Below are 27,815 nucleotides of genomic sequence, written 5' to 3' on the forward strand. Positions count from 1 at the left end.
ATTTAATAATTGATTAAGTTAGTGTACTTTGGACTAGTTCAAGTTCATTTTTCGAGTACATGATAACAGTCATTTTGATCAAGCTGTCTGCTTTAGGCGCGTGTTGTTTCCCAAATAACACACATAAAGAAATTATATGCACTTATTTGACCTACTTTTAAATCAGATTGGGTAATTATCATCCAGTACCTTGAATCACTAATTTCCTAAATTTTAGAGCGACATGTACATTCTCGGCTCTATATTTATTTCACAGATAAAAATATCTATTCGGTCCATCTGACGTTAGGAAGGGACACTCAACGGAATCGGGGTTTCTTTGATTGGCTGGGGGTTTTTTTGTTAACAAATTTTTAAAAAAATGGTATGATTAACACGGTTAATCAGATCATTCTTTCGTTAAACAAAAACATGGCGTTAATGGTGGTATCTATCTTATTTTTTGAATATATATTAAACATAAAACAAATGGCTATGATTAATGACAATCTGTCCGGATTCAATGCCGTCAGTACAGGTGTTCCCCGGGTATCTGTTCTGTGTCATCTTTCGTTTTATCATTAATTAAATTATCTACCTATTTATCTTTGAGAACTGACGTAAAGACATAGTTTATAATTTGCTGACAAAATTATTTATAAAATCGGATCATATGCCCTGTCCTAGATTGCAAATGTCTCTGATTGTTTGAATGACGATAAAAAATGTCTCCACATTGTCAAGCTGGGATACACCACAAAAGCAAAACTTGCCGACACTTATCTGTCTTTTGAACTTAACAGCGAGCTAGTTGAAAAAGTCGAGAACTGTGACTACCTGAGTATCACTTTTGTCAAGAACTTAACTTTCGATCAACAATTACAGAAGGCAAATGTCAAATTCTATAGCTCTTTTGGGGTTCAGAACTATTTTTGTTTTTCATTCCAATGCATAAAGGAAAATGCTGTATAAAACTCGACGTTTTCCATATCAATTATGGTTCTAATAGTTGTCATTGCCTACCACAGAAAATACAAAATAACAAAGTCACTGAATCGTCATTACCACATACATAATTGATATACTTAAGCAACTCGATAATCTTAGTATTTGAAAACAGATTATCCATATAAATGTTGCTTAACGTGAGATGATCTGTATAGATGCTGTTTAACGTGAGATTGTCTGTCTAGATCATGTTTAACGTGTCATTATGTGTATAGATGCTGCTTAACTTGAGATTATATATATATATATATATATATATATATATATATATATATATATATATATATATATATATATATATATTGCTTAATATGAGATTATCTATATAAATTCTGCTTACGGTGAGGGGTGAATAAATACAAAATAGTTATGAACCGCTTTGCATTAAAATCTCTTGTGATTTCTCTGGGTATTATAGCAGTTTCAAAACTAGGATGTGTATAATTGGTACCGAGCACAACAATTTCTTTTATTTAAGTGGTGGGGTTCTAGTTCATGGAATGACATACTCGATATATATTCAACTACCAACTTTCAAAACTTGTAAGTGGTTCGGGTCCAGGACGCAAAATGACCTACCCGATGTACAATCCACTACCAAATTTAAAGCTAAAGAAATAACGTGTCCAGTTTCTGCGACATGTCAGATATTTATTTTAATGTGTATGTGCTGTAAAAGATCATGTCTCTTGCTCTTTATGTCCGTACCCTTTGACTTGTTTTATGTGGAATTATTTTATATGAGGCATTTGATATGCAGTCATGTCTTAATATCTGTTTGTGTTTCTATCTTTCTTCATACAAATTGTACAGAATGTATTGTCTTAGGAATTCATGTTGCTTTTATTTTGGCATTGTGTCTTACCTCACCGTTATTATGTGTTATATAAATTGTCTCATTCTTTTATATTCATTTTGTTCTTTTTTCTTCATATTATTGTCATGTGTGTCACTTTTATAAGTACACGTTTTTACTGAATCTTTGAAAATTAATTGTTTCACAGTTGACAAGGTATTCAGTACAGAATCCCTCTATCTCTGAAGTATATTCAGATACACAGACACACATACACACAGATACACAGACACACATACACATGTGTCCTCTCACTCGCACACATATGCACATTTCTATTTATTTTACTGCCGACACACTTATTTTGGATCAATAAAAGTATCCTTCTTCTCAGTTCTTGGGATCTAAATTCAACCGACATACAGACGACGGACTTAAAAATAATCACTGATCTTAGCTCACTACTGATTGACGGTAAAACAGGACTGACCTTAAGGTCTTATATCCTATATAGGCTAAGTATAATAACAGCTGCACGTGCTTCAGAAACATAAAGATCTGTATTAGTCAGATGCTCAGCTCGTCGAGGTCAAACGAAAATTGTCTTGTATGAAGACCTATTATGAATAGAGAATCAAGACGATATATACGACTGTATGATATATCTATTATGAATAGGGAATCAAGACGATGTATACGACTATATGAGATATCTATTATGAATAGGGAATCAAGACGATGTATACGGCAATTCTTTTATGACCCATGAACCGAAACTTGGCCTGGCTTTACAGAGAATTTATTTTTAAATATTTAACGACACCTGGCTCAAACGAAAAGGGACGTAACTCGTATCTCTTCTCAAAGATTAATTTTTCATCATATATAGCTTTCATTTACAGGCAAATAGACAAAATATCGAACTATACGTGTCACACTGGTACAAAAGGCGACGTCCATTTCTGCTGTGATAACATAGCTATTTGACCAACCATCTTCGGCCCTATAAGCTAATGCTACAAACTGCCTCGTTTTCGAATTTGACATATTGACACATTTGAGCAACATTGACAATGTGACTGGAGTACGGTCTGTATGCGCGAAATAACAAATGTTTTCAAATCGATTCACATGATATTATTTACTGTAAACAATGCCTTCATCTTAAAGCAAAATATGAGTTTTCATTGACTGAGCAGTCACTGTATTTGCGCTCCAGCGATCACTTAAGACATGTGAAAACTATTGTTTGTTTAAAAACTTGGCTGCTGACCGCAGAAGCAGGTAACCGTTACACTCTCGACAATTTTTTGGGAGAGGTTGGGGAGATTAGAATGATAATTGTCTACCCAAGAATAGTTAGCCCCTAACTTTGTTGTTGTTTGGGGGTTTAGCGCCATTTCTCAGCGCAAAAAGGATGTGTATGGCCACCAGAAAACTGGTGGAGGAAGAACCCGGAAAAACAGCAGTAAGAACCCCCGACCCCCGGGAAGGCAGATATCTCACAAACCCACATACTAACTTTAAAAATATTAGTAATTTTAAATAATAATACTATATCGGTGAACCTTCTCGGATTGTCGCATGTTAAACTCTAAACTTATCTAATAAATGATCATTCTAATTGTTATACCCTTCATTATAGCCGTAAAAGATCAGCGTCACCATAAATATGCAGATGGTGGCATATAGGTTAGTGTACTTATGCAGGTATTGATCCAGAGGTTGGCTTGTTGGCATAACAGCTACAAAAGGTCACACAATAAAATCCTAATGGGTATAAGAACGTTTTCTTGCATTAGGATCACTGGCGAGAGTACGATGACCAATGTGCTGTCCTTCAAATGGGCACGTTGAATGGGGGCCCCATGGAAGAGAGGGGGGGGGGAGAGAACAAAGGGGAAGCTTGCCACTGCTCATAAGGTCCCCCCACGTGCTCCAGAATGTCAGTGAGTATATTGTAACGTCGCCCTCTTATAAAGAGGGGTTGTTAATTGGGTTTGGCTGCGTTATCCAGAGGATGACCTCCCACGATATTATAGCCCGGCGGGAGTGAAAGAAGAATGGAATTTCAACAGAGAACTGAGCGCGAATAATGGGAAGAAATAAACAATACGAGCCCCTTTGACAAGAAAATAACAAATTTAATCAGGACAAATTAAAACGGTAGTTCAAATTCAAGTTAGATTATATAAGTAGAATTTAACAGGTGTGTCCAATTTGGATTTATTACATCATCATAACGAAAGGTGAAAGAGCGCAATATCCACGATTGATTGCACCACCTTCATTCACTTTGACCGTATATCAACGTCTCCTAATTCATCCTTCCAAACTCTAGGTTCTGCCCCTTCATGGACTTCCTGGTCCTTTTATTCTGACCTCGTCATTCTTTCTTTCTTTTCCCATACTCCTGTCTTCGGACTGTCTCATCCTTCTCTCCGAAAGCTGTTCCTTAAAGGACAAATTTACCCCATAATACTGTATACCTATTATTTAAATGTACATACATTTCCCTTAAAGTTATTCCGAGCCTGTGGCTATCCACACACCGTGTAAATTCTGACTTAGTATGGTAGGACATTGACCTCGCTTTCCAGCGGCAAGTCTTGAATTACCACGTGACTACTAAGTATTACCGTATTAATTTACATATGCTACTATATGTTCGATTACTATTGCATGAAATTCAAAAGAAATGTAACTCACGGTATTCCTTAACTACAACATTATCCAAGCATTACAAAATCAGATATAATTAGGTAATTGTCGTTAACTCACAATGATCTGTATCGTCCTAACAACAAAGGAAGTTATTTCATATAAACATATGAAATTCTACACATATGAACATTTCGATCGCATGCAATCAATTCTACCAATGAACTAATAATTGTATAATTAAAAAGGTAAATTGCATAACAATTATATCATCAATACTTTCAATGAAATTGAATAAAACATATCGCATAATAACTCTGGCATCAACATATTTTCATGAAATTGAATAGAGCAAGTTGCATAACAACTCTAACATCAACACATTTCCATGAACTGAATAAACGATACATAGTAGAGAAACCTAGTCATAGCAAACACATTGGCATAAAACAAGCAGTCAAATAATAGAATATTACGTGAAACTAAACTTGCGTACCTCGTCGCTGTATTTTCTCAGGACTTGTGCGTCCTAGCACTAAACATGCATTTCCTTTTACACGACGACCAACTGGTCCCTTTTCTTGTTTCACGAGGAAAGCACTAATCTTTAGGCTTCCACGGAATTGATCAGACAAAAGAATTTACACTAGGATCGTCACTTTAAAGTCAGATTGCTCTAAAGAGTGTACACCCTAATTTATTCTACCCAATCGTTGGCAAGGGACCCTAATCTTTCCCAAAGAAACAGTTTCTTTCATCAGATTTAGACAGCTCAGAATCTGTGTACGACATTGCGTGACAATTTTCCCTTTGAAAATATGATAAGTGGACATAGATTCCTACCAAGCGGTTAGGGTTGGTAGCTCAAATGTGTACTTTCTAAGGACCGTGTTAAGGTACATCGGTCAGTCTCACTGGGTCGGAAATATTGTTCCTTTGAAGTTTACACTGACATGGGGGGGGGGTGAACGAAGAAAGTTCGAAGCGACCTTTCACAAAGACTTCTCTGGCTTAACTGTGATAAGACTTCAATTGCTAATGCATTCAGCTTTAAATTTTCTGTACTTCAAAATTCGACACTGCACACACACACACACACACACACACACACACACACACACATATATATATATATATATATATATATATATATATATATATATATATATATATATATATATATATATATATATATATATATATATATATATATATATATATATATACATTCCAGTAATTATACTGACACTGGATAATTAATACTTGCACTGAAAAATAAGTCAGTTCACATCAAGAACACATAAACTTATTCGTTTTCGTGAACGAAAATGACTCTTGCCCCCCACCCCCACCCCAGATATGATCTTACGTGATGGATATATGTTACTTTATTTATGCGATATTGTTTAACATTTCTATCATAAATAACACAATGTAATCAATTTCTTACGTATTTGTTTTGTTGTGTCTTTTCTCTTGTACCTCGTACTTCATGCGACTATGCAGAGGGCATTGCCTGTTGCATATTTACTTAGAACGTTTATCCGATTTTATCGCAAGATTATTCTTGGAACACGCCAGAACATTGATGAAAGCTGAAATGATATTCTGGTTGCGAGTGTATTAACCAATCCCAAGATACAGTAGCATTCGACTGACAATTGGACTACGTTCTATTAACTCCAATCGCGTGGAACATCCGATTTGGGAGAGAACGTACAATTATTCCGATTGATTCGCATGCCAGGTTATGGAAGTTTATCGTAACTGTGTGGTATGGATTCATAAACAGAAAACGTTGGCCATATTACTGAAGTAGTAAAATAAACCGTTTTTTTTTAATACTTTAACTGTCAGTGTAATATACATAAGCTCAGAAATAGAGCGGACATAAATTGGGCAAGTGTCCAAACCAGCCACTTCATTGATATCATTCCAGGAAATGAACTGCAACAGGCAAGGCATCGCTCCAGACTCTTCGCGTTCTTCTCGTATAAATGGCATGATGCCAATATTCATTTATGTTTAAATATGAGGGATCTTTCATTTCAAGTTGTTGCTACTATTTTCAACATGCACAAAAAGGACGTGTTTGAAAATGGAACAATGTTATTTTCACAGGATTAGTGCAGATTCATGTTTAAACTTGTCCAGAAAATACTGTAAAGAATTATTATTAAGATATGTAATCCCACCATCAATGTGACGCTTAATCTGCATCTCTTCTGTAGAAATGTAATACCACAATTAATGAGACACTTAATTTGCAATTCATCTTTAGAAATGTAATCCCACTATTAATGAGACACTTAATTTGCAATTCATCTGTAGAAATGTAATCCTTCTATGAATGAGACACGTGATTTCCAATTCATATATAGAAATGCAATCCACTAATAATGAGACACTTAATTTGCAATTCATCTGTATAAATGCATTTTCACTAATAATGAGACACTTGATTTCTAATACATATGTAGAAATGCAATTCCACTAATAATGAGACACTTAATTTGCAATTCATCTGTAGAAATGCATTTTCACTAATAATGAGACACTTGATTTCTAATACATATGTAGAAATGCAATTCCACTAATAATGAGACACTTAATTTGCAATTCATCTGTAGAAATGCAATTTCATTAATAATGAGACACTTGATTTCTAATTCATATGTAAAATTACAATTCCACTAATAATGAGACACTTACTTTCCAGTTCATCTGTAGAAATGCAATTCCACTAATAATGAGACACTTGATTTCTAATTCATATGTAGAAATGTAATTCCACTAACAATGAGATATATAATTTCCAATTCACGTGTAGAAATGCTATTCCACTAATAACGAGGCACTTAACTTCCAGTTCATATGTAGAAATGCAATTCCACCTAATAATAAGATACTTAATTTACATGTATTAGGTAAAAATGTAATTCCACTAATAAAGAGACACCTCATTTCCAATTCGTCTGTAGAAATGTTCTATAAGTAAAACTGGTCACCATTCTCTGAACAAGTTCTGCGTCAAAAATGTTACGTATGTACAGTGCAATCAACGGCTTGCATTGGTCTACCTCAAGAAATCCTACAGTGTGACATCCTTTCAAATAAATGTTCATTATATGTAGTATATATAGTTATTTCATTAATTTGAAACAAATGTACGTTATCAGTATTCTAGTCATTTAGTCACTGCATTCAGTACGTGCTGATAAATGAGTCAACACGGGCAGGTATCTTTCAAATGTGATCTTTTTTATAAGCGTTGTGGATAAAGTATTTTCTCGATATTTATTGACTGTACTCCTAAGTTATTAGGGTATTTATTTGTCTGCATAACATGTTTTGTTTGCATGCTGTTCGTGGTTTAATTTTGCAATCTCAATGAGAAAAGTACGTAAACTGTGTATAATGATGTCAAAATGACCTCTAAATCTGATATCTTCACACCATCTTCTGAAGTAGTTTCGATATTAAATTGGTTGCCATTTTGTGAATGTACTGCTGTTACGACTCTATGGTCTTAAAAGGAAAAAAAAAGCAAATGTTTCGTACAAATAATTTATATTCCTAGAATACAAAGTGAAAACGTAAAAGGAACTTACATTATTGTGAGTTAAATCCCAAATAATCATAGAAATTCTATCACAAGTCCAAACATATAGAATATTCAGAATGAATTCGAGTATTGAATGTGCTGATGTGCCAATATTATTGGGATGAGCTGATGTACCAACGTTCTTAATGTATCACAGTGATATGATCAAGAATGTTTTTGAATGAATTCACAATAATCTCAAAGTAATATTGTAGTCTGATTAGTCAATGAGCACGTTGAAATTACAATGAATAATTTAATTAATAATTCCTCCCAAATTATAACTGAGCACAATTATAAAATTGATTCAACAAAGACTGATAAAATAGAAATTAATAATTTTGATGAAAACAACCTTATATATCCCCACTTGACCTATGTCGCGATGAAAAAACTCAATCAACTTAATGAAAAGTTATCCAATACTCGTTTCTAGAATCTCCTGGGGTCATACTCAGGGCGGGTCTTGAACTCACACCCACGTAGACAACCTATTTATAGCTTACTAGCAAGACAAATACGAAATTAGTCAGGTAGATCTCTACCCTCAATTACAGACAAAGGTCAAGCACACAATAAAAACAGTTGCATTGCTATAAAATTAGCATGCTGTACAAAACGGCAAAATTATACTGCACTTATTCATCGATTGTATCTCATCAAACAACTACACTGCACCTGACCATCGATCGTATCTCATCAACATCTGTTTTAAACCTGATCATCGATCGTATCTCATCAAATATCTACACTGACCTGATCATCGATCGTATTTCGTCAAACAGCTGCTTTGCAACTGATCATCGATAGTTTCTCGTCAGAAACATCTACCTTGCACCCGGTCATCAGTCTAATATAATCAAGACTCTACTTTGCATCCGATCATCGATCTTATCTCATCAAACTTCTAATGCAATACCTTGACCTTAGTTCTATTTTTTCCAAACAATATATTTTTATTCCATTCTCTCAAACTTTCTATTTCAATAAATCTCTGTCTGTATCGGGTCCCAAATCATGGCATACTGTTCCTTTTGAAGTTGGAGATTGAATTTCTTACAGCAAATTCAAGTCGTTATACTTACCTGTAATAATAACCAGACTGGTATTACAATTTTACTGTGTACGCATATTTTCCTCTTCTTTTATTGCTTAAATAAACTATATAGTTTGCTTTGTTATTGTATCTGCAATTTTTGTCATCTTTTACGTAGTATCTATGCCTTGTTATAAGAATCTTATGGGAGACCACTTTAATAATAAATGTCATCCTCTTACAATGAAGACATTATTATTATTATTATCATTATTATTATTATTATTATTATTATTATTATTATTATTATTATTATCATCATCATCATTATTATTATTATTATTATTACTATTATTATTGTTATTGTTATTACTATTATTATTATAAACAAATATTATTATAATAGATTCATATTATATAAATAGAGGATTAATTTTAAGTGTTAATTTCATTTGAATTATACATACATATATATATATATCGTATATACATATACATACACATATCGTATATATATATATATATATATATATATATATATATATATATATATATATATATATATATATATATATATATATATATATATATATATATATATATATATATATATAAAGAGATAGGGGCTGGACGATTCAGCAAATATGAGGCATACAAGGCAAGAATATATATTGCCATTAGATCATTGGTACCTAGTTCTGAAAGAAATCTAACAACCTAACAACAACACCACAATAGACATGTATTTATTTGTAAGAGGAACTTCCTAAGTCAATTCAAAAACATTTAGATGTATTTCATAGTTTTATAGATCATGGGATCTGAAATGAAAATTCTTATAATATCTTTTGGATATGTAAAATCTATACAAGCATTTGAAGTTTATACCTTCATTAGGCAAACTTTGAACAATACACGGCTTTGTTTTGTGTTCCCAGTAATCATGTTTTGTGTTCCCAGTAATCATGCTTTGTGTTGAGTCTTGGAGAACATGGTGGGTGCGCATGACTCAAATCGGAGATAGCTCCATAGAATAATCACATAAGAAACGTATAGGTTAAATGGCTAAACTATCAAACTTATGGATTGATGGTTTGGTGGGCCGATGGTTGTTGGATAGATAGATAGACTGACGGGTGGACAGAGGAAGAGAGAAACATAGATCTACAGATGCATAGGTGCATGCATCCATACAGACATTCAAACAAAGAAAACAGTAACTCTGCGGGGATATGGTGTCTGTTTTAGGATGATTCGAAATAAATTTTAAAACGAGAGAGCTTTTTAAAAAATGTGTTATAGGTGATATTATATTATGTCTTCATTTCTTTAAAACAAAATTAAAACCGCAAAACTGATTGAAGTTTGACTCGGCTCGGAAAACAAATGAAAACAAAAAGCAAAATTAGACAAGGCACCAACAGGCTTACGTGGAGTAAGTTGATTAAAAAGTGAAACGTTCAAGACCACACGTACAATATTTAGTAAGTAACTGGATAATTTGCTCTGCATATATTTTAACCATATAACGGTATTCAGATCTGATACATTCCAACATAGTTCTGGAGTTTTCTGTTTGACTGGTTACATTTTTATTATAGAATGGCTAACGCCAGAGCCAAGGCCGAGCAGGCGGACCAGTCCGCTAAGAAAGCCGAACAAGACTCGGATATTGCCAGATTAAAAGCCAAAGAGTACGCTCCAGAGTTTCATCAACCAGGTAAGAGAGAGAGAGATTATTCTAAGGGTCTTTGAGTTTTCCCTGGTTTCTTTAATTTTTTAATCATTCATCCATATTGATTATCTCACCTGGCCGTATCAATTTTATATTTTCATATATATAATGATGTCGATCAGTCATCAAATATGGCCACCGTTACTAAAAATAGAAGAAAAACTTTAAACGACGTATCAGAACTATTGAATAGAAATAATTAGATTTAAAAGGAAGTATCCTGACTTGGAGACTTTCCAAATTGTACAAATGAGGCCAGTTGTGTGCACCTTAGATACTGAGATATTTCTTTAAACTTATAAATGTCTGTTTTAAATTTTCGAGGCTCAAGTACCAGACTAATGACTAACTATGTTGATACCCGTATCGGTTCGTGAATAGCAGCTCTAGATTGGGAAGAGCGTGGAATCAGACCCCAGGTTTCCGAAACTTCTTTGAGCACGAAACTTAGTAGATCAGTCTATAATTTTGGTTATAATAAAGCTAGAATCATATAACTTTCAAAATTTTCTTACTTGGATCCTTTTCCTAGACTGCTTTTGTATACACCCTACATATCATATATACAAATGACATTTTTTAAAATGTTGGAGAATAAAGGGACATATCTTCTGACGAATACTGGTAGACCAATGTACACTGTTCGATACGCTGAAGCAGTTAGAAGCGCCTTATATACAGAATATATGGTCGTGCTTTGTGTTTGTTGGGAAATTTGTCATATATTGGACTCAACAAAAACTCTAAAGGTTGTGCGATAAGGCGAAGGAATTTGGGTATGAAGATTGACTTTTTCCCCTTGTTTTGACATCTAAATTCCTATCAAAACTTTTTACCTGTGATTGTGTGTCATTTACTAGCTTTCTGATTCGGTAAAGCTAAATAAGCAAAATCATTAGTTGCGAGTATTTTCTATTTTCATATAAGTTCAACATAAATTAGCAAATCCATACAGTTTTGGCATATGGGCGTGCAGAAAAAGGGTTGTCTATTGTTGTAACATCGGTCATCATTCAGGAATAAATTGGCTGGAATGCATTGTTTCAGTCAAAATTTGCCTTCAGAACGATCTGTAATTACCATAGTGTCCTTGGATTGAAAATAATATTGTCACCCAATAATGTCCTTCTGATATTTGATCCCCGAAAAAAAATGTATCATGCATAATTTCTAATCAATATGCTTGAGACATTTCTATAACGTTCGTTTATTTAATATACATGATAGTGGTTGTTCAAAGCGCATTAATACACGAAGTGGTAATGGGCAACTCGAGCACTATTTATGATTGAATTTGAAAGCGTTACAATGCACTCACGGGAAATCAATTTTCTAATGAAAGGCTTTTGACTAACAGATATCACTCGAACGTTCATTTTCTACTGTATTTCTGGGAAGACATTTTCATTTCAATTATACTTCTGGGACCTCGGCATCTACCAAAAGTATCATCCATTAAGATAATAAGCAGGTAATCACGAACATGGTCAATCATTTGAGAACATGATGTAAACAAATTGTCCAAGTGCAACTGCCTCTGTTTGTGCCTGTGAACATAAATCACTCGCCTCAGTATTGACAGATCCAAAAGCAAGTAAACTATGCTGAACCATAATATTTTGTGGTGATTTAAACACGACAGGAATAACCAATCAGAATAGAGCTTATTTCACTTCCTCAAAATATCGTCTATCATATGATGCCATTGTCAAACGGTCATCCGGCTAGACACAGGGTTGATCCTGATCAAGCGTCGCATTTCATCGCATAATGCCACGGCAAATCGTGGTCCACGGTGTTCATTCTACTTCTGATTTTAAGCGAACAGCATAGTGTGAGAGCATGGTTGATGTAGAACTAGTAATCCGAGTTTGCGTTTCATTGTCAGCCAATCAAACTTGATGTTACACAAATAAAGCTTCTTGCGATTGGGTAAATATAAATCAAAGTCAAGCTTAAAAGTTTTATGATGTCCAGGTCTGTGTCTACATTACTCTCAGAAAAACACGGAAGTAGTCATGTTGCGATTGAGAATAATATTGGTGTGATGAACTGTCACCACTATAAGACGTATACCATTTTCTTACTATCAGTTTATAAAATCCCCATGTGAACTCATACATGATCAGCATTATATTACGAGAAGAGAGTGAACTTAGAACGATATCAATGATGTCAAACACTTTGCATTGACCATAAGCAAATGTCATGGATAAGAAGAAAAAAAAGTCTGACGGATGTATGAAGGTTATAACCATGAAAACAACATGTCATAAGACCTGATGTTTAAATTTGGGCATTACGCTTTTTTTGACCAACCATTGATATTACTTTAGTGTTATTATTTTCGTGAATCTTAAACCAATGCCTCTACATTGTGTTTTATAACCGGTGTATGGACAACACAACAGATCCATTACGTTTTTATATCTTTCAGTTTCAAGTCACTTCAAAGATTATCATTGTTATAGTCTATTTCGGGACCATTTTCCACAAGCAGACCAACATATTTTGGAATAGAACACACCCATCACTCCTGTTTTTAGTTAGATTGCATAAGTGTAATCATGTGCTTTTCTTAACCTGTACTGGTTCCCTGCTTAGGAGAGTTCTGTTTATCATTATTTTTATTGTTAAATGGGGATACAAAAGGTCGTTAAAACACATATGCTATCTCGAGGAGTAATGTGTCAGTGTGTGTAACGTCGCCCTCTTAGTAGGAGGGGTGGTTAATTGGATTTGGCTGGCGCTGTCTAGGGGATGGCTTCCCTCGATTGTATGTCCCGGTGTGAGTGGATAGATAGAACATCAACAGAGAACTGAGCAAGACTATTGGGAAGAAATAATGCAATACGAGCCCTCTTAGACAAGAAAATAACAAAATTTAATACAGCGGCAACTCCAATTCAACCTAAGTTATGTCAACAGAATTTAATAACAGTGTCTAATTTGGATTTATTTCATCATAATAACGAGTGGTGAAAAGAGTGCAATGTCCACGACTGATTGCATCACCTTCCCTTCATAACCCGTGCACCACACGTCCTCATATTCTGAATATTCTTCCTATTCTAAACGCTTCATCTCTTCTAGACCTTTTAGTCTTTTATTTTGAACACGTCATCTCTTTCCGGACTTCCATCTTCGGTCTGTCCCGTCTCTCCCAGAACACTGTTTCCTTAATGCTGTTCTCTTTCAGAAATTGTGCGTCTTATCACTAAAACCTGTCTTTTCTTACAAGACAGCCACCTCGTCCCCTTTTCTTGTTTAACAAGGAAAGCACTATTCTTTTTAGGCTTCCTTGGAGCCAAACATCTCTCTCAGGAATTTTCAGACTTAAGAATTTCGACCAAGGTCGTCACTTTAAAGTCAGATTGCTCTAAAGTGTACGCCTTAATTTACACTGACCAATCGTACGCAGTGGTTCCTAAATTTTCCCATGATAATCATTTCTTTCGTCAGATTTTGGACAGACTAGAATCTCTGGACTACGTTGTATCTCAACTTCCCTTTGAAAATGATTATTGACATGGGTTCCTATCAAGCGGTTATGGTTGGTAGTTTAAATGTTTACTTTCTCATGACAGCGTTGCGATTTCCCGGTCAAATCTCAATGAGTCGTAGATGCTGGCCTTTCAAGTTTAACTCTGATGGGGAGAGAAGAGAGAAGAAAGGTCGATGTGATCCTTAAAAAAGACTTTTCTGGCTTAAATGTGATACAATTTTAATGCTCAATGTATTCAACTTTAAAGTTCAATACATATTCAAAATTCGACACTTTACAGCGTGATTTCTCTTGCCAGGCATCATCCGATTCCTTGTTGACCGTAGGTCATGAGACAAAATCTGTCATGTGTGTCTGTGATGTGTGTGGTTAATTAACGGAGTCATAACTCACAATTTTGATTTCTTCCAACGATTATATTAAGTAATTTAGAAGAGTTATTTTTTCAGCGTAGTATTTTAGATATGCTAGATCGAAGTACTTAGAGATTTCATTGTAGTAGATGGGCTTTTACGAACCCTGGGATATATACATACAGGTCTTCGGTTCTTAAGCCCAATCCGTAAAAATTGCTACGTTTTACTAACGCTCTACACTTGCTCCATATTTCCAGACATACCCTCCATGACGCCACAAAGTTTCCCCTTAATTTCAGACAAAAATATTCGGAAGTCTATAATGTCTGCAAGATCAGTGTGATATGATATTTCTCAAATTATGTGTCGGAACTTTCTTGAAAAAAAAGCTGATGAAAAGGACGCAGTTCCTCATATTGTAATGGGATCTACTTAGCTGAGGACGCATTAGCGTTTGACACCGATGTTAGACTTCCTTTTTTTTCATTGTCTGGTGTTGGCGCTAATGTCAGTATTTAATACATTCTTACAGAATTCCCATATCGCTTCAGTATGGAAGTTTCTAATAGGAAAGAGTCGTTGATATAACGTATAAAACGCATACCAGCAATAAGCACCATACTTATATTTTTCACTCATTTTCAGTTTATTCGCGGTATACAACGAAATAATTTCTAATTTTTTACATGAGCGACTAAATAAATAGGCGAGTAGAGCTTTATTTACTCCGTCTGACGGATTTTGCACATGTATACTGCGCGCAGATTCGAGATTTTTTCTATGCAAATGAACTCGGTTCCCATGCCTTCTTTTGCAGCAAATTTGCTGAAATATAATTTAAAAACATAAGAGAGGATTTGTTTAGTGATCGAATTATAATAACGACTATATCTTATCAGTAACTTCCATAAAGATCCTGGATAACTTTATAACGCCTTGGACCCTAGCATGTCGATTGGCATTAAGCGCTACGGCGTCATCAGCTACGCCAATTTAAAATTTCCAGGCCAGGCCGTAGATTTGGTCACATATCTCTTCAAAATAGTTGTCCCTCTTCTGACATGCCCGCCTCTACTCAATGACTTATGGACTATACCCCTGGTAATGGTGGAATAAAATGTCAATATCTGCTCATAATGTTACATACTTAGGGTCCTTAATTCTTGAAGAGCTCATAGCAATATCATATATCGACTACAACTGCCTTTGTCATTGATATCAACGCTAGGACTTAAAATACAAGTCTAGTCTTGAGACATTTGACTGTCAGCCTCAAAATTAGGTCAGACTTAAATTTTATCTTTTTCTTAATCATCTCTCTGTAAAATTGGTCCGTACGTTAGTAATACAACTGGCCTTCGGGTTATTGCATATTCTTATATTTATTTAGCTTTCGGATCTTAATGCAGACTTTATTCCATCCATTTCCAGGAACAGATATAATTAGAAAGAAACTTATGGAGCAGCAACAAAATGGCCAGACGACAGAGGATACGTACGATTTCAGTCACGTCAAAGGAATGCAAAACCATAACCCCCATACGCGCTCAAAATCTGTGAGGGAAGGAAAAGGCGATAATACTGGAGGAATTCCCAATGAAATGGAACACTATCGTAAGACTAGTGCACAGGCTGATTTTAATTATCTGCATGTAAATAGCAACTATCAATCACCAAATCCCCTTATAAACTCGACACAAGAAAATGTGATGATTCCCAACCATTCACCTCATAGCCGAAGCCCCTCACTTAAAATTAGACGATACAGTTTCCTTGCTGGATCTCGAAGGGGTAGAGGATTTAGTGAACTTTTTAATTCCACAATCCTTAATGACCATTTTGATCAATATTCCGCTAACCGGGATGATAGCGGACTGGGAAGAGAAATAATTCCAAATGAGGAGCGTCATTTCAGTGTGGGCATGCACCCAAGTGATACGTCACCAGATTCTGGGGTCTCGGAGACGATTGATGACGAAAGCAAACACCGTCCTTTGCAGCGCAGACGAACGCTTCCAAGCATCGTGAAAGCAGAAAATGAAAGCAAAAAACCAGCTCCTGAAAAAGAACAGGCTCATAGCAGCGAAAATTTAGCAGGAAGAAGTCGAGAGACATTTATCATCGAGAACGGAATTAGAAAACGTGTTAAAAGTGTTCAAAGGAAAGACAACCCACCACATTTTTCCTCTAAAGGAAACTTACCCAAGGAGTATAAATTAGAATGCCAAAATTCTTTGGATCGTTCTGGAAAACATGGAAGTCTTCCAGATATAACAGGCGTCAAAACTTCAGAGAAATTGAAACCAATGTCACGTGAAGAGGCTTATCAACTGAGCACGACAAGGCGCGAGGAGCTCCGAAAATTACAGGAATTAGCAGAGCGACGCAGACAGGGTGATGTAGCCGTGATTTTAGGAGATTTAAAAGTAAGTATTGCGAAAAAGCATAATGTGGGGAATAATGTCGCCTTTGTCACTAATTATTTTTTGCAGAGGTAAGTTTCAAATGGTGTTGTAAACCTCTCTTAAAAAGTGTTTCTGAAACGGTATTTTTTATTTTATACCAGACAATTGTGTAAAAAGTAATCAAATATCTCCAGCACGGTAGCGCATGGTAGACTTCCTTTTTTCATTTGGCTTCACGAATAGCGTTTATTTTATTCCCAAAGTAAGACCACGCGACTTGTAACAGCTTAAAATTCCGTATACGTGAAATTGAGAGTAAGATTAGGCATCCATAATGGTGAAGCACTTTTGAAGCTGTATCTGACATAACTTTTGTGTACCTCTACTCACACAGAGTTACCCAAGATTATAAAGGTTTTTAAATTGCTCTGTGTGTGTCCATTATCTAGCCACATATTCCCGACATTTTTAATCAGTCAACTTTTAACTCAACTTCAGAATCTCCAAAGTAAGATGCAATTTCTTGTATGCATAATTTTACCTGAGATGAAAGTTCAGCTGCTCTGTCTTATGCTGAGTGTTGCATTTTTAACTTGAATTTGCGGTTTTGCACACACAAAGTCTCTATGATAAGCGAATATTCTCATTATATATGATTATTCTTACGTTATGGGATGGAATTTTAAATTATCATTGGTAACTATTATTTTCATGCAATAATTTCTTTCATCGTGCAGGGAAAAAGCTGTTGATATGTTTTATGTCTGCAATGGAGAAATGATAAGAAAGGACTTCTATAAATTCATACCTACGATTGTTGTTGACGTGTCTCGAAATATATTTTAAAAAATTAAGGTTTAAAAATCCCAATAATAATGGGTGTGTAATATTATCATGTTTATTTCTTCTAACTATGGGCAGAAATTGTTCTACACATTTGCCCATATTCAGTTCCCAAATATGTTGAATTTAAGTTATTTTACAGACCTTGTAATAATATACAAAGTAAAAAGTATGCATGTATCAGTACATATATGATTAGATATTGATTTGAAGTGTAATTTCAAGAATGGCACATAAATTCTATGGAATTAGATGCAGTTACACAATGTTGGCGGTACGTTTTTGACATATTCTCTTCTATAAAGTCTCAATAGGTTTGCAAAGTTCTGAATGCCACTTTCATGTGTCCTGCTAAGACCAAATTACAACTACAGCCTGGAAAGATTGACTGTCAATCCCATTACATGAATAGACTATTTCTTTTGTTCTGTTCTACAAAAAGAATTGGCAAGGTGAAGATGGGGAGACAGCGAGGGCGTCACATATGTAATTTTATACACAGTTAGGATGGCAATACTAGATTTTTGGGTAACACTAACCAAAATAACGAAAGGATTAAAAGGAACAAATTCCAAAAGTAAAAATGAAGTAATATTCAGCGACGATTAAATGTATATGCCGTCAGTATTGAAGATCTATTTGTACGGTTTTTGTGAATAGCTTTGGACAGAAGGTAATGGGAAAAACACCGCATGAGCAGCAAATATTGAACACTGTCTACTGTGTTCATAGACATTGTATTTCCCTTAAAACATTTGTCAAACGACAGTATCAGTAACCTGAAGGAAGATGTAGGAAACTTTGTTTTACCTTAAATTGTCAGTCCTCTTCCATAATATGCAAGTAGATCTGCTTTTATGTTTTAAATCATAATTTAGACCAACACTATTTTAACGTGTCGCGTAGTGACTGCTGAATGAAACTTATATATATATATATATATATATATATATATATATATATATATATATATATATATATATATATATATATATATATATATATATGCAAACATAATTTAGACATATATACTTCACTTTCAGATTTAAATCCGTAGACGAGTTTGGATAATTTAGAATTTGTAAAAGGTTTGGGTGAATATGTGTGGAGAAAAAAAATGGAAGGATACTTTTTCATTTCTTCGTTTTAATTGTGATTATGAAGTTTTATGAAGTAATTTTCATCCCACACAGGTTAGGCGAGGAAGTTGGGAGATTGAAATAGGGAAGGATACTTATTTATAATTCCTCGTTTGAATTACATGTGTGTGTGTGTGTATGTGTGTGTGTGTGTGTGTATGATTTGGATTTTTAACGTAGCTTTAACAATTTTTCTGTGATATCGCTACGATGTCTGCAGTGAGACAATGTCTAGCACTGTGGCGTCATGCCACAGACATGTAGCATGATGTCCCACCCAGTCACATTATCCTGACACCAGGCCGACCAGTCCTAACAATAACCTCTTAATGCTGAGCGCCAAGCGAGGCAGCTGTTAGTGCCATTTTTGTAAGCGGTATGACTCGACCATTGATCAAACCCACAACCTCTCGCATCCGAGGCGGACGCTCTTACCACTAGGCTACATGAGCGGTCCGAATTACAATTATGTATCCAATCTATGTTCTGCCGAGACTTGATTTAATTTTGGCTTATGAACTATATGTCAAGATGATCATTAACGTCTTTCATGTTCTTTTTATTTGCATATTCTCTAGGCCCGTTGAGAAAATGTCTGGTGTTTGCAGAACGGACCAAGCTTTTCAATAACGAAGTCAAAGCAGTCCGTTTCGCTAGTCTCTTCTCTATGTTCCCAACAACTAAAGATCTAGTGGTAGCGAAAATTATGCCAATAGTCTAAATATTACTGCAACACATGTCTACAAAAACGGAATTATACACCATTTAATAAAACTGAGTACCCAGATGCGATAATTGTTAGCCAACAGCCATTATCGCTTCCACTAATAAAAATATGACGTCTCATACTTTTTCAAAACGGCTTGACGACATGTTTGAGCAACATTTCGCATAAACACAGGGCAAAGAGTAGAATCGGTTTTCGGGCGGGAAACATTATATGTAGGGACTACATAATGGTTTATTTAACTTCTAAGTTGTTATCACCGTATTGGCTTTGATTCTAAAACGAAACATTGTTTAAAAGAGGAAGTGTTCCATTATTATTTGAAAGTTCTAAGGATCAGTCTTGGAAATAAGGTTGCACATTGTGATGAAAGTATAATGATTATAAAATGACCCTTCAACTTTAGCTTGTTGTGTAGAACTAAACCTTTTAAAAAAAAACTGTTTTCATTTCTTGTCAGTTGCAATCTTCCTTCCCGCATTATTTCTCTTAATGTTATTTTCAATTTGATTAATTCTTTTCCCATAATTTTTGGAGTATTAGTTTCAAAAAAAAGGTCGGAAATATTATATGTTTCGTTTTTTTTTCTTCACTTTCAGGATTTTGTTCAACAGCGACAACTCCTTGTGCTACTGATTGCTCTCAACATCAGCCTCGCTACCATGTTTTTCAATCTTCTTTCCTGAGGACGGCAGCCATGTTGTTTCTTTGGCTAGCAATCATACCTTCCCACAACCCCTGGTTTGACGGCATTGTTTTAGCCCCTGTGTGGGGCTCAGAGGAGAACCCAGTCAGGGCCGCATGTGCTGCGTTGCTGGGCAACTTGTTTTGTGGTTCCAGCTAATGGAGGATATCCAAATGTTAACGACGTCATGTTTAATTGACCAAGCAACTTGAAAGAGTCCATTAGTTCAAGATTGCACTCTAGACTTGATGACATGATGCATGTGTGCTAGTTTTATTTTTTGTTACTCGAATTCGGGATGAGATTTTAGTTTGCTCCGAAGACCCGAGATTGAGGTTCAGATGATATTTTAAATCATCTTTTCTATGTACAATTATTCGATAATCAACTGGAATAAGAGAATAAGATTGCTATGTCGTATTTATTGCCGAGGATATCATTTCTAGTTTATTTTGTAGGCATAGCAAATACTGGCTGGTTTGATTGGAGATTGCTAAAGGGAGCCTTACATAGATACCCCGACGTTGTTAACGTGTGAGTCTACTTTTTTGAAGTCACAGTGAGGAACGAATTTTAAGGAGATAGTGTCCACTAAATATGCCAAGTCAGAATGAACTCTTAAGTCGCTCAGATGAATAATTTTTAGAATGCAAAACCTTTTGTTTCCAGCTGCAAGAAAGGATGAAGGACAATGTGTTATATTCATTTACTTTGGACCATGCAGATTCCAAATTGTTCCCCTGGTACACTGTAAGCACCAGTTTGGATCACTTTTCCAAAGAAATCGGTTTGTTGATGCTTTTTAGCTCCATTGGTCATAGACCAGAAGAGCTTAAACGACGGTTTGTCGTCCGTCCGTTGGCGCACGTTTGTTATCGCTATCTCTACCCTTGCTAAACTACTTGGAGGATTGCCATAAAGCTTTATTAACACTAACGCCACATGGCCTAGCTGATCCTAAATGGATATACGTCTGCTTTGATGTAAAATATGGCCGGCAAGACGGCCATTTTTAAAATATTGTTCCCGGTTGGCATATCGACATTGGATTCTCACCTGGATGAGTTTTTATGGAGTCTAGTTGATCTTAAATGAAAATGATACTAATCTTATATCCTACATGGCCACCATGGCGGCCATCTTGATAGCTTTCTTGTTGTCGCTACACCATCTATAAGGAAAATCATGTTGACTTATGCTATTATTAAAAGATTTTTTATGATGTCTGGCTGGAGGTAAATACAAATTTTGCCGAATTCATGTCCATTATGACCGCCACGATGACGATCTTTACAAATTTGGTATCGCTACTCCTCCTCAGTGGATGATTGTGCTGCTTGAAGACTCTTATCATGTCTAGTTCTTCATACAAGAAAATGCTGCCACATTCAGTAAGCCTTTTCATAATGTCTTGCTGGTCCTAAATAGAAATGGCGATAATTAAACCTCCAATATTACCATCTTTACTATCTTTTTATTCAATGATTTGATGGTTGTAGCAACATTAAAGTTTAAATTAAAGACATCTGAATCTAGTAAGATGAAGTTATTCCTAAATTAAAATGGTGCCAGTCAGATTTGAACATGACTGCCATGGATCTGGAGATATTTTTTATATGTTCTTCAGACTTGTATGAATGATGGTATTCATATAAGGTTTTCATTAAAACACTTCTTGCAATATTTAATTGGTTTTTAATGAAAATGGCTTTGAAAATCAGAGTAATTGGCCTTGGGTGAAGACAGAGGTCATTGCAGTTTTGTACTTCTTAGAGTTTATCAACACTGTTACTTGTACATATACAAGTAAATTTTCATAAGACGTTGCATTTAGTAGCATTTCAATGAACATGTTGATAGTCGGCACTCTGTCATTGAACTCTGGGTCTTGACACAGGTGTTAAGCTGTACTGGGTTGTAAGCATGTAAGCAACTGGGAATGGATTTTTTATCAAACCTAGTTGTGGATATATATTTGATTAATATTTTATTATGCCACTTGAATAACTTTTTTCTTCTTCAAATATTGAAATATAGATTTAACCAAACTTAGTATTTGGATATATCTTGACATTTGTCAGAGCCATGTTCATTGATTTTCTATCCATGATATCAGGTTCAAGGTCATTGCAAAGAACTCTGTACTGTACTACATATATATTGTAAACATGTTAACTCGGATCAGATATGTAAGAACATATTTTTCTTACCAAATTTGGTTCGTTGCAGTTTCTCGAGAATTCCACAGATGGTATAAGTAATTTGCAGATAAGACAAATACAAGAACAGAAGAAATGGACTAACTTTTGATTCCTGGAAGTGTTTATTTGTCAACACAGCTCCAGTCCATTCCAGTCACTGTTGTTTTAATGAAATGGAAAAATAAAGAATATATCCCTTGAGCGTTGTATACCTAAATATGCTGTGTTATAAAAAGCGTGGCATAATCAAATCTGGGCGCCATGATATAATTTATAAAACTAAAATGTAATTGAATTAACCCATACTAGCACATATTTTTATCCTGGTCCTTTTTGGTAGAATCATGTTTAATTGTAAGTGAGTATAATGGCGATATGGTTAGATATTAAAATTTTAGTATACTAGTTTTGTTCTCAAATTAAACTTGGTTATAACACAAAAGTCGGCGTTATAACCTGATCATGTTACGTGATATCACCCTGTGTATGTAATCTACACAGTTTAAAGCAAAACGTCAGGGTCATAACCTGATAATGTACACGCTGTCACCATGTGCAAGTAATCTAAACAGCTAGAAAAAGAAGAAAAAAACATCTTTCTTATTTAACTGCCAAGAAACTAAGGAGATCATTTTATTATATGCTCATTTTTTTTTCTCCGTTAACTTTACATTGTCAGAATCGTGCAGTATTGTACGATATTGGACTCGCGTGCAATTCATATTGAACTCACGTGAATAAAGGAACTACTTTCTATTATAAACAAAATAATGGACGCAGACGCCAGCACTTTTGGTTTATTTTATTTGTCCGTGGATGAAGTAAACCAACTGAATGAACTATAGCAGATGTTTCGGGACTGCCATATACGAGCTGCTTTGCCACATTCCGCGTTAACTTTTTTGATACAGTGTTTCGAATTTAGGCTACCTATAGACGCTAGACAGGGTCCTTACAAATAACATGCAAGCGACATGGCATAAACTGTCTTCTTTAGCTGGTAATAAGAATGGACAAAAATATACTTACAGTTTTACATCCAGAATTTCCTCAAAATGTACTTAGTTCTGCAAATCCGAATTACATGAGCTATGTCATGGGTTCTCAAACTTGATTACATATTTCGAAATTGTACTGTAATTTCGACTATATTCCATGTGCGATTACATCCCTCTCGCTGCACTCAAAATGAAATAACCTTTATATTCCATAGTCTTTTTGATAATTGCGATTGAAAGACTTTATATTTTTCCCATATTATGATTTCAAACATTCAATGACAGAACAGAAACACACTTGCAGATGTCAACACGCTGTTGAAATCCGATGTATTTCATGTAGAATTGGCACAGATAAATCCAGTCCATAATCACGAGATTTCGTAGAATCGACAAAAATACTAAAATCCATTCATTCCAGATCAGATGGAAAAGTTGTTGCAATGCGCATTCATTCACATTATAACTACAAATTTCAATTTTAAGCAAACCAAAACGCCTTTTTTTTCCTCGAAAGTTATGTCTAGCGCGACTAAGTTCAAATTTGTCTGGGCGGAGTTATATGCGCATTAATAATGTTGTTGTGTAATGATAAATCTGCGCTTGTGTATTTAGTTCGGAATACGGAATACATTCAGTTACTTTGTTTCTTGTAGTGTATTTTTGTTTATATAATTAAGCCTTATGTATAATAAGAAAATGAGCATATAATATAAGTGTTACAACATTTGTATGGGGAAAATATGAACTCGTTTTGTCGGAAGGATATACTGCACTCCCAAGATCGTGCAGTATATCATCCGAAAACCTCGCTCGTATTTTCCTATACAAATGCAGTAACCTATAATTACTCCCTGTTTTTTGTTTGTTTACAGCTCCATGATTGTATATTATCATATTTACAACTTATGATAGGAACATTTTGTTAACAACTCCATGATTATGTGAATAGAATGTTATTTTATTTACAACCTGTGATCGGAACATTTGTTTTGAAAATCAAATTTTGAGAAGTGCATTTTAATTTTGTTTCGATTCATTGCAGCTGTGTTGATAATTTTTCTCGATTGCTATTTCAAAATAGAGATAAGAAGATTCAAATGTTGTCTTTCTAAATTCAGTATATGTAAGAGTTTTTAAATAACTGAACTATATTGGCATTTTACAGACAGATAAGTAGCAGTTTTATTCTTTCAATTTATTGTTGATTCATTCATTTGTAAATAAATCCTAAAATTTCTTGCACGTATAGAAATTCTAACAGTTGATCCCGCGTGTGTCAACAAAGTGGGTTTTTTTTCTCCATCAATGCGAGTTAATAAAAGATTTGTGTGTGTGCGTATTTTAGGAGGATTGTAAATTACGTGTCATGACATTTTACCAAACTTTTTGTCATAAATTGATTACAGACTCCGTATTTAATCACCCCGTTATTTTCCTTTAATCATGTACAGTATGAAAGAGTGACATTCTCTAAGAAGTTATTAGCAGATTCCTGTATGAAGTGGTTGCTATGGAGATATCAAAATCACTTTTCCTGTCGTAAAAATACATACCTGTCATAAAAACACATACCTGCCATAAAAATAAATACAATACCAAAAGGCTTTTCACGAACAATCATTATAATTCGTAATTAAGTAGCGACAGCACAATTTTTTTGAACTTCTCTTTGCCAATAATCAATGGCAAGTTATAAAATTGCAGGATACACATTCGCGTTGTTTTCAAATATTTTATATGTTAAACACAGCAGAATATGTTGGTTTAGTTTCTCAATGTCCATTACTAGCTAATATGAATGCGCCGATGTATATTCAGGCTGGTTCTCTGCTTTGGATACGTTTTATCATGAACGACTCTTTTATTTAAGGAACCAAACCACCAACAGCACACAAACACACACACGCAGTTGCAGGGTTACTCTTGTGTTACATAAAAAAAATGTTTGCATTTTTTTATTGATACACCAGTGCAAAATATCAATCTTTGAAAATACATTTCCTGTCTGTTTTACTGGCTTTGTCTAAGTTAATCAACCGGCATGTGTTCACCATATTTGTGGGCATCTTTTTCCACTTCATCTAGGAACCTGGTAGAGCGCACACTTCATACTTTATTTTTCCATGTCTTTCAGATCATGTACAATTGTTTTTCAGTTTACCCCTACAAGGCAGTATGGGAATGTTGCAATGTGAGGAACACACTATTTTTTAATTAACTGGTAGCCCTTTTATTTATTTAAATATTTATTTATTTATTTGTTTATTTATTTATGTTTGATGATAGTGCCTTTTTATATTTATTTTGTTCACGTTTTGGTGTTTATTGTAGTAAAGTTTATTAAGTGTGAAAGTGAGATGAGATTATAAAAGACTGGTACAACTGAATTCTGTCATGTTTTAACATAAATGCAACTTGCTAAATATAAGAGTACAGCTTGTTTCGATTCAGTTGATGTAGTCATATATTAACATTGGAAAACGGAAAGGAGAAAAGGCAAATATCCTTAAGAACTCGAATTCAGGCACAAAGCATACTTTGCATTTGTAAAATCAGTCCACAAGATGTATCTTTTCAACAACGCAAAATCATTCGGAATAAAAATGGCATAAGTTGCATTACAAATTAGGAAAGGATTGCATTTTTTATTATCGAAAAGCACATTTCATATCTTTCTTTAATAAAGATACACAGAATAAATGTCCATCTTTGGTAACCATTCGTGCTAATTTAAGTTAAATAATTGTATTGCACTTTTTGTTCAGTCATGCGTTATTGATGTGTACGGATTTACTCCGATAGTATTGTTTCATTTATCGAAGAATAAATAAACAAGTTTACGGTGCTTTAGGGATTGTGGTTTCTATTTATTGACCGACTTGTTCAGCGCCCACAAATTTCAGCTAGCAAAATAAACCGAGCCCATTCAAGTTCAGTCTTCTAACTAGTCAAGTGATTTTCTTTCTATTCGTCCCAACAGAATATCTCTGCCAATTACAGCAAGCCCGAAATGCAGTACATAGAATTCAGTTAATGGAACTAGTTTTCTTTTGGCGAATGACTTCTAAATGATTAGTTTACTTCTAGGCAGTATGGTTAAATACATCCGCTTTCTTACGCGCAAAATGTCTATATTTGCTTCTCTCGACACTCCACTGGAGCCATGACCCTCAGGTTTGCGTGGACAGGGTGAGATGTTGAGGTATTTTCCTTTTCTTGTACTATTCTCCTTTACTCTTTAAAACCCACATTTCCCGGATGCCACAAGTGCCGAGTAAGCTTACATAGCGAGACCTGTCATTAACGTCAGGGCTACGACGAATCAGTGTGCAGCATTATTGCCCAACAATAAATAGTTATAACGTTTCCATATAATGCTTTTTGTGTTTTTGTTGCTGCAATTTTTAAGTTAATGTCTTTCAACGATTCCGTACAACTTTAATTATGTTACTGCCACCTTTTCATGAATATTTGAAGTTTTGACTCTTCTTTATCTTTAATGTTACAAACTACGGCCTTCGCTTATGCTTTATCTTTGATGTTACAAACTACGGCCTTCGCTTATGCTTTATCTTTGATGTTACAAACTACGGCCTTCGCTTATGCTTTATCTTTGATGTTACAAACTACGGCCTTCGCTTATGCTTTATCTTTGATGTTACAAAATACGACCTACGCTTATACTTTTCGAAACAGTTGCAATACAGCATTTTGAAGAATCACATGGAACCTACAGTGTCTATGTTACAGTAGAATTTAAACTTGGTTAAAATTACTTAAGTTTGTAGTAAGGAAACGGACTCGCTATAGCTTTGTGTTTAAGCTCTGAAAATTCTTTAAGCAATATAAGTCAATGAGAACGTATTTTTTTTTTCTCTCAGTTCAAGAAGACTAATTTTTAGTTTCCTTAAAGGTCAAATACAGCTCATTTATTACTGGGAAAACAAACAAACCACAAAAGAACAAACAAACAAACAAAAAACAACAAAATTTCATTTTTCTTCCCCTGAATTGTGTTTAAAAAGACCGGGAGCGCCAGAAATCGTAAAACCTTTTATGACCAAAGCCCACCCCCCCCCCAAAAAAAACCCACAAAAAACAAAACTAACAAACGAAAACAACAACAACAAATTT

The 27,815-nt window shown here is 34.8% G+C and overlaps 1 protein-coding gene across 2 annotated transcripts in view; it reads left to right on the top strand.

Annotated features, from left to right (window-relative positions):
* LOC149782923 (junctophilin-1-like) overlaps positions 1 to 26,526 on the top strand; it is a 149,536-nt gene extending 123,010 nt beyond the window's left edge. For both annotated transcript variants that reach the window (XM_089934477.1, XM_089934478.1), the window contains 3 exons: positions 10,686 to 10,804; positions 16,112 to 17,106; positions 20,394 to 26,526. In XM_089934477.1, the coding sequence (XP_089790603.1) occupies positions 10,686 to 10,804; positions 16,112 to 17,106; positions 20,394 to 20,480 (1,201 nt within the window). In that variant the 3' untranslated portion in view covers positions 20,481 to 26,526. The remainder of the gene's footprint in view (positions 1 to 10,685; positions 10,805 to 16,111; positions 17,107 to 20,393) is intronic.
* Positions 26,527 to 27,815: the final 1,289 nt, after the last annotated feature.

This window comes from Sinohyriopsis cumingii, chromosome 15 (assembly GCF_028554795.1).
Source record: "Sinohyriopsis cumingii isolate HCF-2022 chromosome 15, ASM2855479v2, whole genome shotgun sequence".
Lineage (NCBI taxonomy): Eukaryota > Metazoa > Mollusca > Bivalvia > Unionida > Unionidae > Sinohyriopsis > Sinohyriopsis cumingii.